The sequence below is a fragment of the Camelus ferus genome, chromosome 4, assembly GCF_009834535.1.
Source record: "Camelus ferus isolate YT-003-E chromosome 4, BCGSAC_Cfer_1.0, whole genome shotgun sequence".
In the NCBI taxonomy this organism is placed as follows: domain Eukaryota; kingdom Metazoa; phylum Chordata; class Mammalia; order Artiodactyla; family Camelidae; genus Camelus; species Camelus ferus.
Genome location: NC_045699.1, coordinates 47833406 through 47848286, shown reverse-complemented (window position 1 = coordinate 47848286; position 14881 = coordinate 47833406). Strand labels below are relative to the sequence as shown.

The following is a 14881-nucleotide window of genomic DNA, read 5'->3' as shown; positions in this document are numbered from 1 at the left end:
CCATTTGCAGTACTTCATTTGCATGGAGCTCACTCCTGATTAGATATTTCTCTCACTCCTGATTGGTCCATTCCCCTCACTCGTGATTGGTTGTTTCTCTCACTCCTGATTGGTCTATTTTCTACAAACCTTGTTCCTAGTTGGTCAACTTCTGTTATACTTTATTTGCATATGATGTTGCAAAGTGTAAAACTGACAGCCTATAAAGGCCTGTGTAAACCTACAGACAGGATCCAGAGCTTGGAGTGTTAACTCCTCTGGGCTCGCTGGCGTAATAAACCTGAGTTCTCCAACTCTCCGAGTGCTGCTTGGTCTCTCGCCCAGATCCAGGTTACTGTCCCAACTGAGCTGTAACACATTTTTCTGCAACACATTTAAATGGCTAAATAAAAAATCAGCACTTCTCTTAGTAGCAGAAAATTAACTTACATTGTATCATTTATCCCCTCCCCCAATTTGCCAGATTTTTAAAAAACTATTAGCAAGAAAAAAGGAAATATTTTAAAAAGAAAAATTTTAGCTGCCCTTTGGAAACCAGGTAGGTTATATAGCATTTCCTCTGACAGGAAAGGCATTTCAAAATGAGAAAAGGTAAAATATTTTAAAATGAAAAATGAATACCCATACCTAGAAATATAATATGAAATAAAATATCTATTATAGTTACATTACAGAGTAATATTTTTCAAACTAGCTCATAATCACTAGTGGATTATGAAATCAATTTAGTGGGCCACTACCAGCATTTGTTAAGAAAATGGGATAGAAAATATGAGAGTACATTACTTTTCATAAAGGTTAAGTATTATTTCATAGCATTTTCTTTTACTTACTATGTATTATTACTATGTGTATATGCACTTATCTTCCAAGTAAAGGTGCCAATGCTTCCTTAATGTTTTCCTATTACTGAGTCAATGTCCTGGCCTGGACTTGGCTGCCTGTCCTGGTCTATGTGCTTCTTGGGAGGCTCCTCAGCCTGCATGCTCCTTACTACTGGTAAGTCCTTCCCTGGTCTATTATGCCCCCATTCCTTAAGCTTACAGCCTGTGTCTGCAAGAACAGTTATAAGCTCTCAAACAGACACACACAAAATTAATTTAATATATACAACAGAGTTGCTCTGATTGGGCACAGGCTACATATTTATCATGAGGAGGTGTACGTAGAAAAATGTACAGTTTACCATGTAGATGTCATACTGGACCACCTCTGAAACTAGATGGAATCCATTCTACTTCCAAGAAAAAGATCTCTCTCTCTCTCTCTCTCCCTCAGATAAGGGATGAAAAATGATAGCAAGGAAATATATAAAATAGGACTGAACAGAGGTACTACCAAAGGAATAACAACAGATCAACAGACCAGGTCAATCATTGACAGCTGTTTTGACTCTGAACACTATGATAGAACAGTCCTAAGAAAAAACAATGAAAAGAACTAAATCTCTACAGAAACACACACGCGCGCGCACTTCATCACAACATATCATTGGTACAAAGCAAGAAGACAGAATAACATCTACCTGGTCTCTCTGCAAGTTCACATTGCTATCATTTCTCTCACATTCTACAGACCAGAATCTACTCTGGAAACATGTTATTCCAAATCAAACCACTCTGTTTGAACTAGATGGACACATATCAATCCAAGTGACCAATATGCAGAAACAGCAAACTTGGGTTCTGCTGAATTCACTTTTTACTGAACTTGTCTTTTGCCAATTCTCACCTACTTTGAAGCAAATCATCAGACACTTAATTTTACTAAGTGCCAGGCAAAAAGCTGATTCTGTACCAAAATTCTGAAAACATGGTGATCCTAATTTGTAAAACTCACTTTGGGCATTAATGTTAATTAAATCATATTCTCATGGTTCAGTGAAAGGCTCAAATATGCATGTAAGGGCTAAATAAAACATGAGACTGGAAAATACATAGGGCAAATATGTTATGAGTAAGAAAGAAAGTGGAAATCTCTATTTTTAAAAAAGTGCTTGAAAATATGCACTAAGGGGACATGGAGGAAATGAAGAAGACCCATTTGTGCTACATAAGCCCCTGAAGACAGCACTAAAGCTTTTGGAATCAACTAAGCAGAAGGCAAGCACCACAGGGAAATGAAAGAAGGGTGAGACTGGGAATAAACAGGAACCTGGTGAAAGGAAGAAACAAACACGAATGCGTTGACAATGTCTATATTGTTACTACTCCACCAAACAACCGGAGTGCTCTGCAAATTGGACAGACAATGCTGTCCAGCTACAAAACCCACTTAGTGAAGGCTGAATATGAGTGAGAAAATAAAACAATATAATGTCAGTCTCTGCAGATGACACTTCCATAATATACTTTTTACTTACTATGTAATATTTACTTACTATATTTAAAATTTTGAAAGTTTTGGATTTTTTTAAGACATTGATAGCTCTGAAAAGCTTGTGTATAAAAATGCAAGAAAAAGTGTTTATTATTGATACCAGCTGAAAATACAACAGTAAGATAATTCCGAGTAAGAGTATTTCTGATAAGTAAAATTAGCATCTGGTATAAAATATATAAAACTATCAATGAAAATAAGGCAGAGATAAAACCAAAAAAACTATAAATGGCTTTGTTCTAAAACACTTAAACTCACTTAAATAGCTATAGTATTATACCAACTTAAAAGCCAACAGATTAGCATTAAAATAAAAGGCACACACAAAATACACAGAAGCAGGTTAAATGACACCTTTCTATAATATAATGCTGATGATTAACCTCCCAGTAAGTTTATCCCTTTCCCTCCATCAACTCACCCAACATTTTCTGCATCTTCATCACACTCAGCTTTGTATTTGCAAGGTCCACACTTGGAGTGTTTTCTGTGAACTTCTACCCCTGACCCTTCCTCTTCTGTTTAAAAAGAAAAATTAAAATTTCAACCACAAGTTGGGATCCTCTCCAGATATGCTTCATGCTTTCAGCAGCCATTATCCTATCCCTGGGGAAAATGTACCCAAGCTCTTGAAAACAATCAGTTCCAAAAATCTATCGATGCTTGAGTCCAAAAACGCTGTCAACACCGAGTACAACATATTCTGTGAAAAAACAAGTACTGCGGCTACCAGAATAAACCCTTAGTCTATGTACAATGGAATAATATGGTAGGTCTTGATAAATCTTTAAAAGAATTACTATAACATTAAATAAGAGAGGGGGGGAAAACATGAGCAATAAATTTGCAAAATATAGTCCAGTGATTACCCTACAGAAATAGCCTGTGCAATGCTGGTTGGCAGATAAGTGATCAAACACAACAAAGTCTAACCACCACCTTTTCATCACATCAATTTCACACCTACCTTTATAACTACATAACAGGCAATTCCAGAGTTTAAAAAAAATTATCTCTAAATTTTAAAAAGGAAAGGGCTCTCTTTACAAAGGACTTGCCCTTTTCTACTCTGCCATGTAGCACAGCCAAAAACACCCAGGATGCAGAAGGGTGTGGGTTGCCTATGATCCAGCACAACACACAGCACACACTACCAGCCCCCAACTCAGCTCACACCCCACATTTAGGGGACCTTACATTTCTGGGTCTCAACTAAAGTGGATCCTATCCTGATCATCTCAAACCGGGCAAGGAGATCAGTTCTGGGGCCAATCTAGGTTTACTCAAGGGATTTCCAGTCTGATTGGGAAAGCACACCTTTCTCAGGAGGTGTCAATCAGGAGAGAAGGCATTATAAGGCAAGTACACAAACCTAACATGCCTCTTTGGTAATTTTCCAAACTTGCTATTTTGGGTGTCTACCTAAAAAACTGAAAGAAAAACAAACCTTTTAAAGGGTGCTTGGAACTTACCTCCCTCTCCAGATCCAGAGCCATTATCTGAGAAGAAAAACAAAGAATGAACATGAACACTTTTCCTGAAATTTCATCTTATCAAATAGTATAATTTCTTCTCCAAAATCAAATCTTGAGATCCATTCTCATGAAGCCCTCTTTTCATTTTTCTTGATATTTAAGTTTATTCTTATATACCTATTTCGTACCTTTCTCTGCATATAAATTCCTTGGACACATAATCATCTATGCCTCATATATCTTTGCAGCCCATTCAGGAAAATCCAGGTGCCTTGCACAGAGTAGAAGAATTGTAAATATTGTAAAATAAAAATATTGTAAAGTAAATGGCTAAATAGAAATAATTTTAATCAACTCATTTAAAAGGTAGAAGAAATTTTTAATTTTGTTAAAGCTTGAGAGGAATAATTAATAAACTACTTTTATTAGAAACAGGAAAAGAGCTTTGGGTCTTGCTTCAAAAACCTTCTTAATGAAATCTGTGGTTAAAGGCCAAAAGCCAAAAGGTATGATAAGCCCCAAGATTTAGACATTTTCATATTACTGATGAAATTAACTTCCTCTAGGAAACCTAACAACAAGGAATCTCACCAAGGTGTAGGTGTGAAACTTACTAGTGAAATTAAAGAGCCTCCCCCTTAAAGTTACCAGCAAGAAGCCAGTCTAAAGTGTAATTAATTTAGAATATTTATTTTATAATCCTAAAAGAACCAACATCTAGCACAGAGCATGCTGAAAAGAGGGTAACACTGTAGTATCAACAGCATGGAGCAGCAAAAAAGCTGAGATGGCAAATGATGAACTTGACACTTTATCCAGCACCTCGTAGGGAGGATGATTTCCTAGAGAACCCGTATCAGTTCTTCAAATAGTTTTCTAGAATGAGAGTCACCCTAAACAGTAACGTTCCCTTCCCTTCAATCTCCTGCAGACAATAAATTCCCAAACACAGTAGAACAGGAGGAACCACAAGAATATGTATTTTATGTAGCACCACCCACTGCAAATCTTCATAAGATTTTATACTAAGTCTTAAACTGTGTTCAATTTTGATCGATCAACCATAAAAAAAATTACATCTTCTCTAAGTAAGAGGAAAAGAAAGAGTAAAAGAGCAGGAAAAAAGACAAGGAAGAAGGGAACTCAATTTTAAATTGTTATGACCAAACTTAGGAAAACTCCTTTTTCCTTCTAGTCCACATACACTGACTGGATACATAATATGTGCCAGACAACACGGTCAGTGATAGGAATAAACTGATAAATAAGACAGTCCCAGTGCATGAGATACTCATTCCCAACCTCTTTTTCAACTCACATCCAATTTTACTAAGTATAATATCTCACACTTTCCTTAAGGGTCTTTTAAAATTCTGAAATAAATTAAATATTGTGACTACTCTGATAATGAGGCTGAGTTCCTCTTGTAGATCATATTTTCACTGGACACACACCATCCCCCATCCCAACCCTGAGATTATGATTTACCTTCCTAGGCGGGGCAAAGTACCTTCCTGAGATCTGACTGAAGGCAGACATGTCAGATAAATGAAATCAGTATGTAATATACATAGAGCTATGCTCAAAGTGTGAACAAACTGTGCCACGAGAAAAGGCTTAAGTTCAACCTCAAAGCATAAGAAAGGAGTTTTCAAATGAGCAAGAGAGAATGTTACTTCCAGCACAGGGTACAGGACTAATACCAGACCAAATGACATGAACAACACTGGCTCCACCCAGCAAATAACAAGATCAATACAGCACCTCATAGCTTAGCTAATTCAGTCCTCACTCAGCAACCCCAGGAGATGATATCCATTTAACAATTTAGGTATGTAATTAGGGCTCAGAGCAGTTAAGTGACTTGCCCAAGGTCACACAGTAAATAAGAGCTGGAGTTACTTTACAGTCAGGTCTTTTTACCCTAGTGCAGTGCTCTTTCCAACCTACCACTCTGCTTCCTAATGTTTAACATTCACTGCGTATCAAAGCAGTTGGTGTCTTAAACACAGACTCCTCATAAATGATGCATAATTAATTTGGGATTGTAAATAACTCCATATTCTTTTTAGTTTCCAAATCAAGTCTGTGAAACACAATGTACTTAGAGAAGTATTTAAGGACCATATCAAACAACAGTCCACTGGCCTGAGAATGCAATAATGATACCATGCACCTAATTATTTAGAGTATGGAAAATAATTTGGCCTTGCCCAAAGAGAGGTCTGGCCTTTGCCCTCAGCTTCTGGAAGGCAATTGATGTTTAGGAGAGGTGCTGACCACATCAGATCTTAGGGTGGGGCCAGCCACACCAGAAAGACCAACCACACAATTCAGAGTAGGGGCTCTGGGTCATATGTTATTAGTGAAACTACAGTTTGAGATCAACCACATGGACAATCAAGCAATCATGCTTATGTAATGGAGCCCCAATAAAAATTCCGAATACAGTACTGTAACATATAGGAAAAGAAAGGAAATGAAGTAATCATTAGTCTCCACCTTTACTGCAAACCTTCACACAATAATTCTATTACAATACCTTAGCTTGCATTCCGGCCCCTAAATGCAAACGTGAGTAAGAAACTAATGTTAATGCCTCCCGATTAACCACTACCAATTTAGGAAAGACAAGAGAAGGAAATAAATACAAATAACCAGGGGGAGGTAGGTAATACGGGTTGCGGACAGAAAAGAGAAGATATAAAAAGAGACACGTAACACTAATGAATTTCTAGGGAGAGTCCCCACCCCTTCCCCACCTCCCAGGATAAAAAGCAACAAAACTGATACCATAGCATTTCCCATCCCTAACCTTATTCTGTCCAATGTTCAAACCATAAGGCAAAAGATACATGACATCTCCACCAAAAAAGGCATTAGGCATTAAAAACGCACTAAGAAGTAATGAAGTCAGTACAAGACCACCTGGAGTTAAAAAGCAACATGAAATGGGGGTGAACAAAAAGACCTCCCCACTCCCCACATAATCACCACCAATTCATACAGTAGTTTGGGGAATACACCTCTGACTGAAAACGGCCTTTTAGAAAATACAGCGGAACCACTTCCAACATTTCTTCAAAAGAGTATCACACATACCAGAGTAGCATGGTCCTCTAGCTACTACTGTTATCTCTTTCTGGTGCTTACAAGCAGCCCTTCTGAGAAAGCATTCATTTTGATAAGTGTCCCCATTTGATCCACAGACGGGAATGTAATTTGTATGGCACTGAAAAAGAAACAAAAATAAATTCTCAGAACTAGGCATGAATATTAATAGTTTATTTCATATTCATGAGTGCAATACCATAGTATTATGACATACTTCTACTACAAAAGAGTTTGTTCTTTTATCTGGTTTTTAAAAAAGAAGAGTTAAGTTACTTTCTCATACCCTTTCTCATATTCATAATGAAAATACCTATCAACTACCCACAAAAATGGAAGTGAAAATCCCTACCCTATCTACTTCACTTGTTTGTGATCCAGGGAGATAATATAAGAGGAAATTCTTGCCAATGTTTGTACTGAGTTTACTTGCCAATTAGTTTGTACTAATTATGTAATGTCATTTTATTATCAAAATTCATTTATTCAATACCTCTAGTACACAAAGTCCCAAGGTAAATGCTATAGAAGACCTATGAGCTCTGTTCTCAGAGAACTTACAATCTTGTTAGAGAGCCAAATGGGAAAAAAAAATGTACATATATTAGATCATGCACTAAATCAAAAGGATAGACAATAAGTATAATATCTAATACCCATTAAATTGGAGCATTCAAGAGAAGCCTCCTCAGAGAAAGTGAAAAGTGAATGGGCCTTGAACAATTAGTAGAAATGAGACAGATGAAAAGAAAAAAGATGATACAGGTTTGAAAAATGACACTAAATTGGTATGTTTTAAAAACTTTAAAACTTCTTCTATATGTCAAAAATATCATAAAGAACTAAAGTTTTAAACTCTGGGGAAAACACTGTTAATAAGACACAAGTTATGATTACTAAAATATAGTACAGATTAATAAAAAATGGACAAAAGACAAATTTATAGAAAAATTACAAATGGCCAGTACATTAAAAATGCTGATCTTCAGTAGCAGAATTATACACTAAAATGAGATGCTATTTTTAGTTTATAAAATTGGCCACTAGACAAACAAAAAATTCAATTTGGTGAGCAAACCCATATACCTGCTGTGGTAATTTAAACTGGCTCAATCTTTTGAGAACATAATTTAACAATACATTTCAAAAGTCCCATAAAAGCAATGCTGTTTTTGATTTAGAATCACATTCAGGGATCTATCTGAAGGAAACTATTGTAGATCAAAATTTATTACAGCCATTTCAAATGGAAATGTATTCATATCAAAAATGTAGAAACAACCTAAATATCCCACAAGGCAATGTTTATTTAAAGCATGTTATATCTGTTCCAGGAATTAATATTGCAGTCATTGAGAATTACCTTTTTTAAGAATACTGTGTGACAGAAAAAGATAATACAATGTTAGGTGAAGAGCAGGCAATAACATCACATATATAACTCTGAGAATTTTGTGCCATTTTAAAATGTACTATCTAGTCCACGAAACTGAATGCAGATTTTTAAAATAATGATAATATAAAATAAAAATATAGCCAGAAAATAAATTATATCTCTCTCTCAATTTAGAAAAAAATAAATATTCATAAAGTAAATACTAGAAGAAAACATCAATAAATTTTTCACATTACTTGCCATCATGGTTTTTTATTTCCACGTTTATAATTTTCTGTATTTCTCAATCATTCTGCAATAACAATACTTGTATCATTTATCTACTTTTTAAAAAAGTAGTCAACTTACTTTATGAACCATAAATATGGCATGCTACCCCAGGTCAAACACTGGTAAAACAATTTCTAATTTATTTTATAAGCAAGTTGATTTGCTATACATTATCAGCAGGTTCCTACATCAATTTCAGTTAAAATTAAAGTTTTACTCAATAAAAAAAAGTTTAAAAAATAATTAAAGTTTTACTTTAGGTGTCTTCCTATATTCCTCGTTTTTTAAGGATCACATTCCTTTATTCTCTTTCCCGAAAATGTACACAAGAACTTTGTATGATAACTGGAGGAGCTGATGTTACTGTGTACAACGTATAATCATGTATAATTAGCAAAAAAAAAAAAAAAAAAAAAAAAAAAAAAAAGACCATACGTTCCAAGATGTCAAACGCTAAGTCTACGGACTTTTCAAGGCAACTCTTCACTCAGATGCTTAGTAAGTTTGTTAACGTAGTGCTCGCAAAGGTGCTAACATCGCCCCCTAATGGAAACATTTTTCATTGTCAACAATGACAAAAGGACATTACTGTCATTTAGCAAATGGACTACAAGGATGCAAGATGTACTGCAAAGGAAAGGGCAGTTCCACATAACATATGCACCGTACTATTTCTGAATGCACCTTTAGCCATTCACATAGGACTATGATAAGACCATGTACAAGTAAGACGGCTCAAACTTCTAACAGTTTTAAATTCTAGCATCCACCGCACCTACTTTTTTTCAAGTACTTCTGATATGAAATTGCTGTTTTTTTAAAGCCAAATATTCATTATAAGTAGACATAAGTATCTTACTACTATACTGTCTTCTAGTGTAAGCTGCCCAAGCATTTACACTTTGAAATACTTATTTTACTATAAATTATTTTTATTTCTCCTTTACATTACGATTGTACATTATATTGATTTCTTTAATTATGTGTTTATGTAGGTTACATTACCTACGAATTTCATTTAAAGAACAGCAAAGAAATGGAATGCAAATTGTTGGTTATAAAAAGGTCATTAAGTCTGATAGGGCTGACAATCTCTATGGTAATAATGAACATTTACTGAAGAGTTTCTACCTAGTAAACACTGGCTACAACTTTAAATGTACTAAACTAACTTAAATATCATAAAAACGCTGTGAAGCATGTGACTTAGTGCTTAGAGACAGGGCTCTGAAGTCGAATGTTGAGTTCAAATCCTGGGTTGACCATCCGTGTGACTATGGGCTGGCACCACGGCCATTTGCCCTATCTGTAATTATAATTATAATAATAGCCACCCAGTAAAACTGTTATGACGATAAAATAAACAAAACCCACCTTTAGCATTTATATCTGGCCAAAATAAATTCTCAACAAATGTTAGCTGGTTTTGCTACTGCTATTACCATTTCTATGTCTGAAGTCATCGCCCAGGGTCACAGCTAATCAATGGAGGACCCACGATTCCTGACAACTGATGTACTCTAACCACTACACACTCAAGTTACTCAGCAGGACCTCACTATATGTCACTTGGTGGTAGTGAGCAAGGGACTTAAAATAGTGCAGGCAATCTCCTTGAAATTCGATCTAACAAGCACATACTTAGGAGTGAGCATGAGATAGAACAAGCAGACCTGAAGTTCCTTGGTCAGTCTGTTTCCAGGGGTCTCTCTTAGGAGCCTCTCATTATACTATGGAAAACTTAAGGGATTTGGGCAATTTTAACAATGTGCAACTTCTGATTTAGGCACCGGCTCTAACCTAAGGTCTACCTCCTCTCTACTGCCTCTTGCTGGGGAAAAGAATTCTCCCCTATACCTTCTCTTTAGCTGGAAGAATGTAATTTGAAGTAGTTTAGAAAGGTGCAGGGCTGTAAAACTCTGCAGCCACACATTTAATCAAGTATTTACTGTGCACCTACTGTGTGTCAGGAACTGTACTGAATATAAAAAATAATATTAACCAGGCTGTGATTAATGTTATGTGTCAACCTGACTGGCCTCAGGATGCCTAGATTAAATATTATTTCTGGATTTATCTGTGAGGGTGTTCCTGGATGAGATCAACATTTAAATCAGTGGCTGAATACATGCCTTCCCCAATGTGGGTGGGATCATCCAATCGACTAAGGGCCTGAACAGAACAAAAAGGTGAACGAAGGGAGAATTAGCTCTCTGCCTGACTGATGCAGTGGGGCATTGGTCTCCTGGCTCTCGGGCCTTCGAACTCAGACTAGGACTTACATCATCAGCTCCCCTGATTCTCAGGGCTTCAGACTCAGATTGAAACCACACCACCAGCCTTCCTGGGCCTCCAGCTTGTAGACTGCAGATTGCGGGCCTTCTCAGCACCCATGATTGAGTGAGCCAATCAATTCCTTATAATAAATCTCTTTCTCTCCTCTCCCTCTCCCTCTCATATATACGGTTGGTTCTGTTTCTCTGGAGAACCCTGACTAATACAAAGGTCTAATAAGAGGGTACGGTACCCAGCAAGAGTAGATACTGAGAAACTCAGGAAAAAAGACACATAGTCCAGAGAACTCCAGAGAGAAGGACATAGAGGAAGAACAAAAACATGAAAAAAGCCATAGGCACTTCTCTTTATTAACCAAGTTTTAATGGAAAGATGCAATACTGATCATGTTTCTTTGTACAAAATTAACAAAAGTAGCTTTGCTTATATACGTGGTAAGATGTAATTGCTCCTATTACCAAGGTGAACAAAACAATTTTAGAATTTAAAACCCTGTTATCTGTTAAAATGTGTTACATTATGTCCCAGAAACCTTACATTAACACTGAAAGCATGTTGAATCATATGCAAGTTTTTTAAATGAATTGAAAGACACTGCTACAGCATCCAGCAGAGAAGTGTTTAACGGGCACACGAGGTCATTGTTCTTAAGCTGAAAAAAACCTAAGTCTAACTTGAACAGACTTATAAGCTTATAAGAAGGCAGAGTAGTCAAAGGAAGGTTTGCTCAGCAGCAGGATCAAATCCTGCTGTAAGCCCTTAGGTAGTTTGCTCCTACAAGGCAAGCAACTTGTCTTTAAACATCTTTATATCCCCAGCATCTAGCCTAGCACTTAGCACAAAGCAAGCATTGGATAAATGTCCACTGATCTCAGCTCCTAACTTTTATTTTCCTCTCCTGCTTCTCCACAAGGTAAGACTGCGAGGGATTCAGACAGATCATGAGAAGACTTTCCTACCTGTTCAAAGGTCAAAAAGGTTTTATAATCGTAGAGTTGCAGGGAAAGACTTTCAAAGAATGAAAGGCAGAAGCATAAAGATAAATAAGAAATGAAAATTTGAAACTTCCTCATATCAAAAAATATAAACTAAACAAAAATGAAAATGACACTAGGATAACTTCTTTAAAGTATAGAATTCTCTTTCTGTAATCTATATAAACTAAAAAGGAACCCTCTATAAGGTAAATACTACTAGGTGATTTAGTACTTGAAAAAGAAATTAAAATACCTGTGTGTTCGTATAACACACAGACTATTTCTAGAAGGAAATACAAGAAGTAACAGACATTGCCTCTGAAAAGAGGAATTGGTAGACTGAAGTGAAAGGCAGACATTTTTTCAATATGTTATATATCTTATATAATGTTCAAGTTGTTTACTATGAGCATATGTCACTCTTAAAAAACATCAAAACAGTACCTACAACATTAGGTTCTCATGAGAGTTCATGAGTTATATAAACATATATATTAAATATTTAGAACAGTTAATGGATATAAAATGCTCAGTACAATAAGCAATATTATAAGACTATGAATAGTATATATAGCATGTATACATATGTTACACATACAGTATTATAAGAACATGAGTAGTATATACAGAGAATACACATATACATACATATGTCTTTACAAATCAACAGAAGGGAAAGAGAAAACACTTCCCAAAATGGACAAAAAATATGAAAAATTAATTCACAAAAAAAGTCAATAAGTTTATGGCACATTTTCAAATTCTCTAGTAATCAAACGCAAATAAAAATTTTTTTTTGTCTTTCGGATTTATATAATTTAAAAGGACTGACAAAATCCACTATGAAGAGTTTGAAAGGAAACAAGCAGCCTGATACATTGCTATTGGTGAGAATGTCAATCTGTACATGAGCATCCCACTGGCCCAGCAATTCCACATCAAGGAATTTAACCTAAGGACATATAAGACAGTTGGAGGAAGGGAACAGCCACAGCTTTCCCCATACCAGATGGCTAAATTGCCAACAAAAATTCTGCAATTTTTCTGGCATAAAGAACCAGAGGATGGAATTCAGGGCAACCAAAGCCAATGGAAAGAGAGAGAGAAAGAAGAGAGTGAGCAGGGAGTCCAGATTCTGTGGCAGACCTCTAAACCAACCAGTCATGGGACATGCTCCAAGCAGCCCAGCTAAGGCTAAAAGAAATGATATTTGTGTTGCTACTCACAACAGAGAACAGAGAGTCTGCAATTTAAGTTCAGCCACTTTAACTGTTTCAAAATGACAATACTCAAGAGGGACATAACAGAATTCAAACCCTCGAAAACATATCATTCATAATGTGTAGTATACATTCAAAATTAATATGAAAAAACAAGAAAACACAATCAACAGAGATGGTCCCTGAGATGTCTCAGATGCTGAAATTGGCAAAGATTTTTTTTTAATTTTTTTTTTAATTTTTTGAGGGGGGAGGTATTTAGGTTTGTTTGTTTGTTTGTTTGTTTGTTTGTTTGTTTGTTTGTTTATTTATTTAATTTACTTAGTGGAGGTACTGGGGATTGAACCCGGGACCTCGTGCATGCTAAGCATGCACTCTACCAATTGAGCTATCCCCTCCCCCCTGGCAAAGATTTTTGAAGCAGTAATATCTATGTTCATGGAGAATATGGCTCTAATGAGTGAAAAGACAGGAAATCTCAGGAGACATGTAGAACCTGTAAATTCTAAAAATAAAACATCTCAAGTTAAAAACTCACTGGATGGGCAGAATGGAGTGACAGAAGAATAAGATTAGTGAAGCCTGAGATAGGTCAATAAAAATAGGTCAATAAAAATTATCTATTGTGAGGAACAGGAAGAAGTAAAAGTTCATTGCTATACACTATGTACACCAACACCTTCTTTTAAGGAAAGAAGCCCACTTCAGTTACAATCCCTTTTAAGAGGGTCTGGGGAGCTGGAGGGCTGCCAGACACAACAATGGCCTATTATTACACCAGTAACCATGGAGAGGTGGGCACAAGGTTAGCTAAGCCATTTCAAGTGTGACTATTGTGAATAAACAGTGGATTGTAAAGTCCCTTTGGACCAAGAAGAACCTTTCTGGCTGGTAGACAGTATACTCCCCAACCCTCCCTCCTTTGCTTAAACTTTCTACTTCTTTTAATAAAAATAAACATGACAGTTAATACTTCTCAAAGAGGCTTCATAAGCAAGCTCCTTTTCTGATTCAGATGCTCATTACACTATCATAAGAAAGGGTGAGAATCATGCCCTCTCTTTTCAGATCATACAGAAGCATGCCTGAGGTTACAGGGTTACTAGAAATACTGACTATCCTGTGCTTTTATTCCTGATCTCTGCACCCTTTCCTCCCTTTAAAATCCAAAATGGTGGGTACATTAGAATAAGATTATGAAAAAAAAAAATTCTAGTTCCTTCTTTGTCTCATCTCAAATCCTGAATCAGGGACCATTTTGTGAACAACATTCTGAAGCCAGATTATATAGTTCAATCACAGAAAATAAACAAAAAAGAATTGAATGTAACACATTTCACTTTCCTTCTTTTTTAGATAAAAGAATTATAACTAAAACAGCATCTAAAAAGCAAAGATATTCATACTCTTCACTTGAGGTAGACCCTCTCCAGTCCATCTCTAACCCCCATCTACCCTGAGATACCAAATTGGTCGTGTTCGCTGGCCTAAAAAGATGGGACAGTAGCAAATAGTAATGGAAGGGAAAGAGAAAGACTAGGAAGAGAAGGAAATGGGGAAAAGGCCAATATTTTAAATAAGTGACTCTACTGCAACCTGTACCTTATTTCCTTTCAATGACAATTATATCTTATATTTGAATAGAACTTTAAAATTTTTTTCAAAGCATTTTCACATTCTATTAGTGCCAGTCTGTCCTTGTAATTCAAGAAAAGCAGCATGGATGGTACAAATAATAGCGCTTCATCAGATGAAAAA

The 14881-nt window shown here is 36.0% G+C and overlaps 1 protein-coding gene across 1 annotated transcript in view; it reads right to left on the bottom strand.

Moving 5' to 3' along the window:
• Positions 1 to 14881, bottom strand: part of TMEFF1 (transmembrane protein with EGF like and two follistatin like domains 1) — a 71810-nt gene that overhangs the window by 38904 nt on the left and 18025 nt on the right. Inside the window, 3 exon segments of the mRNA XM_032478089.1 lie at positions 2801 to 2897; positions 3852 to 3878; positions 6957 to 7086. Of these exon segments, the coding sequence (XP_032333980.1) occupies positions 2801 to 2897; positions 3852 to 3878; positions 6957 to 7086 (254 nt within the window).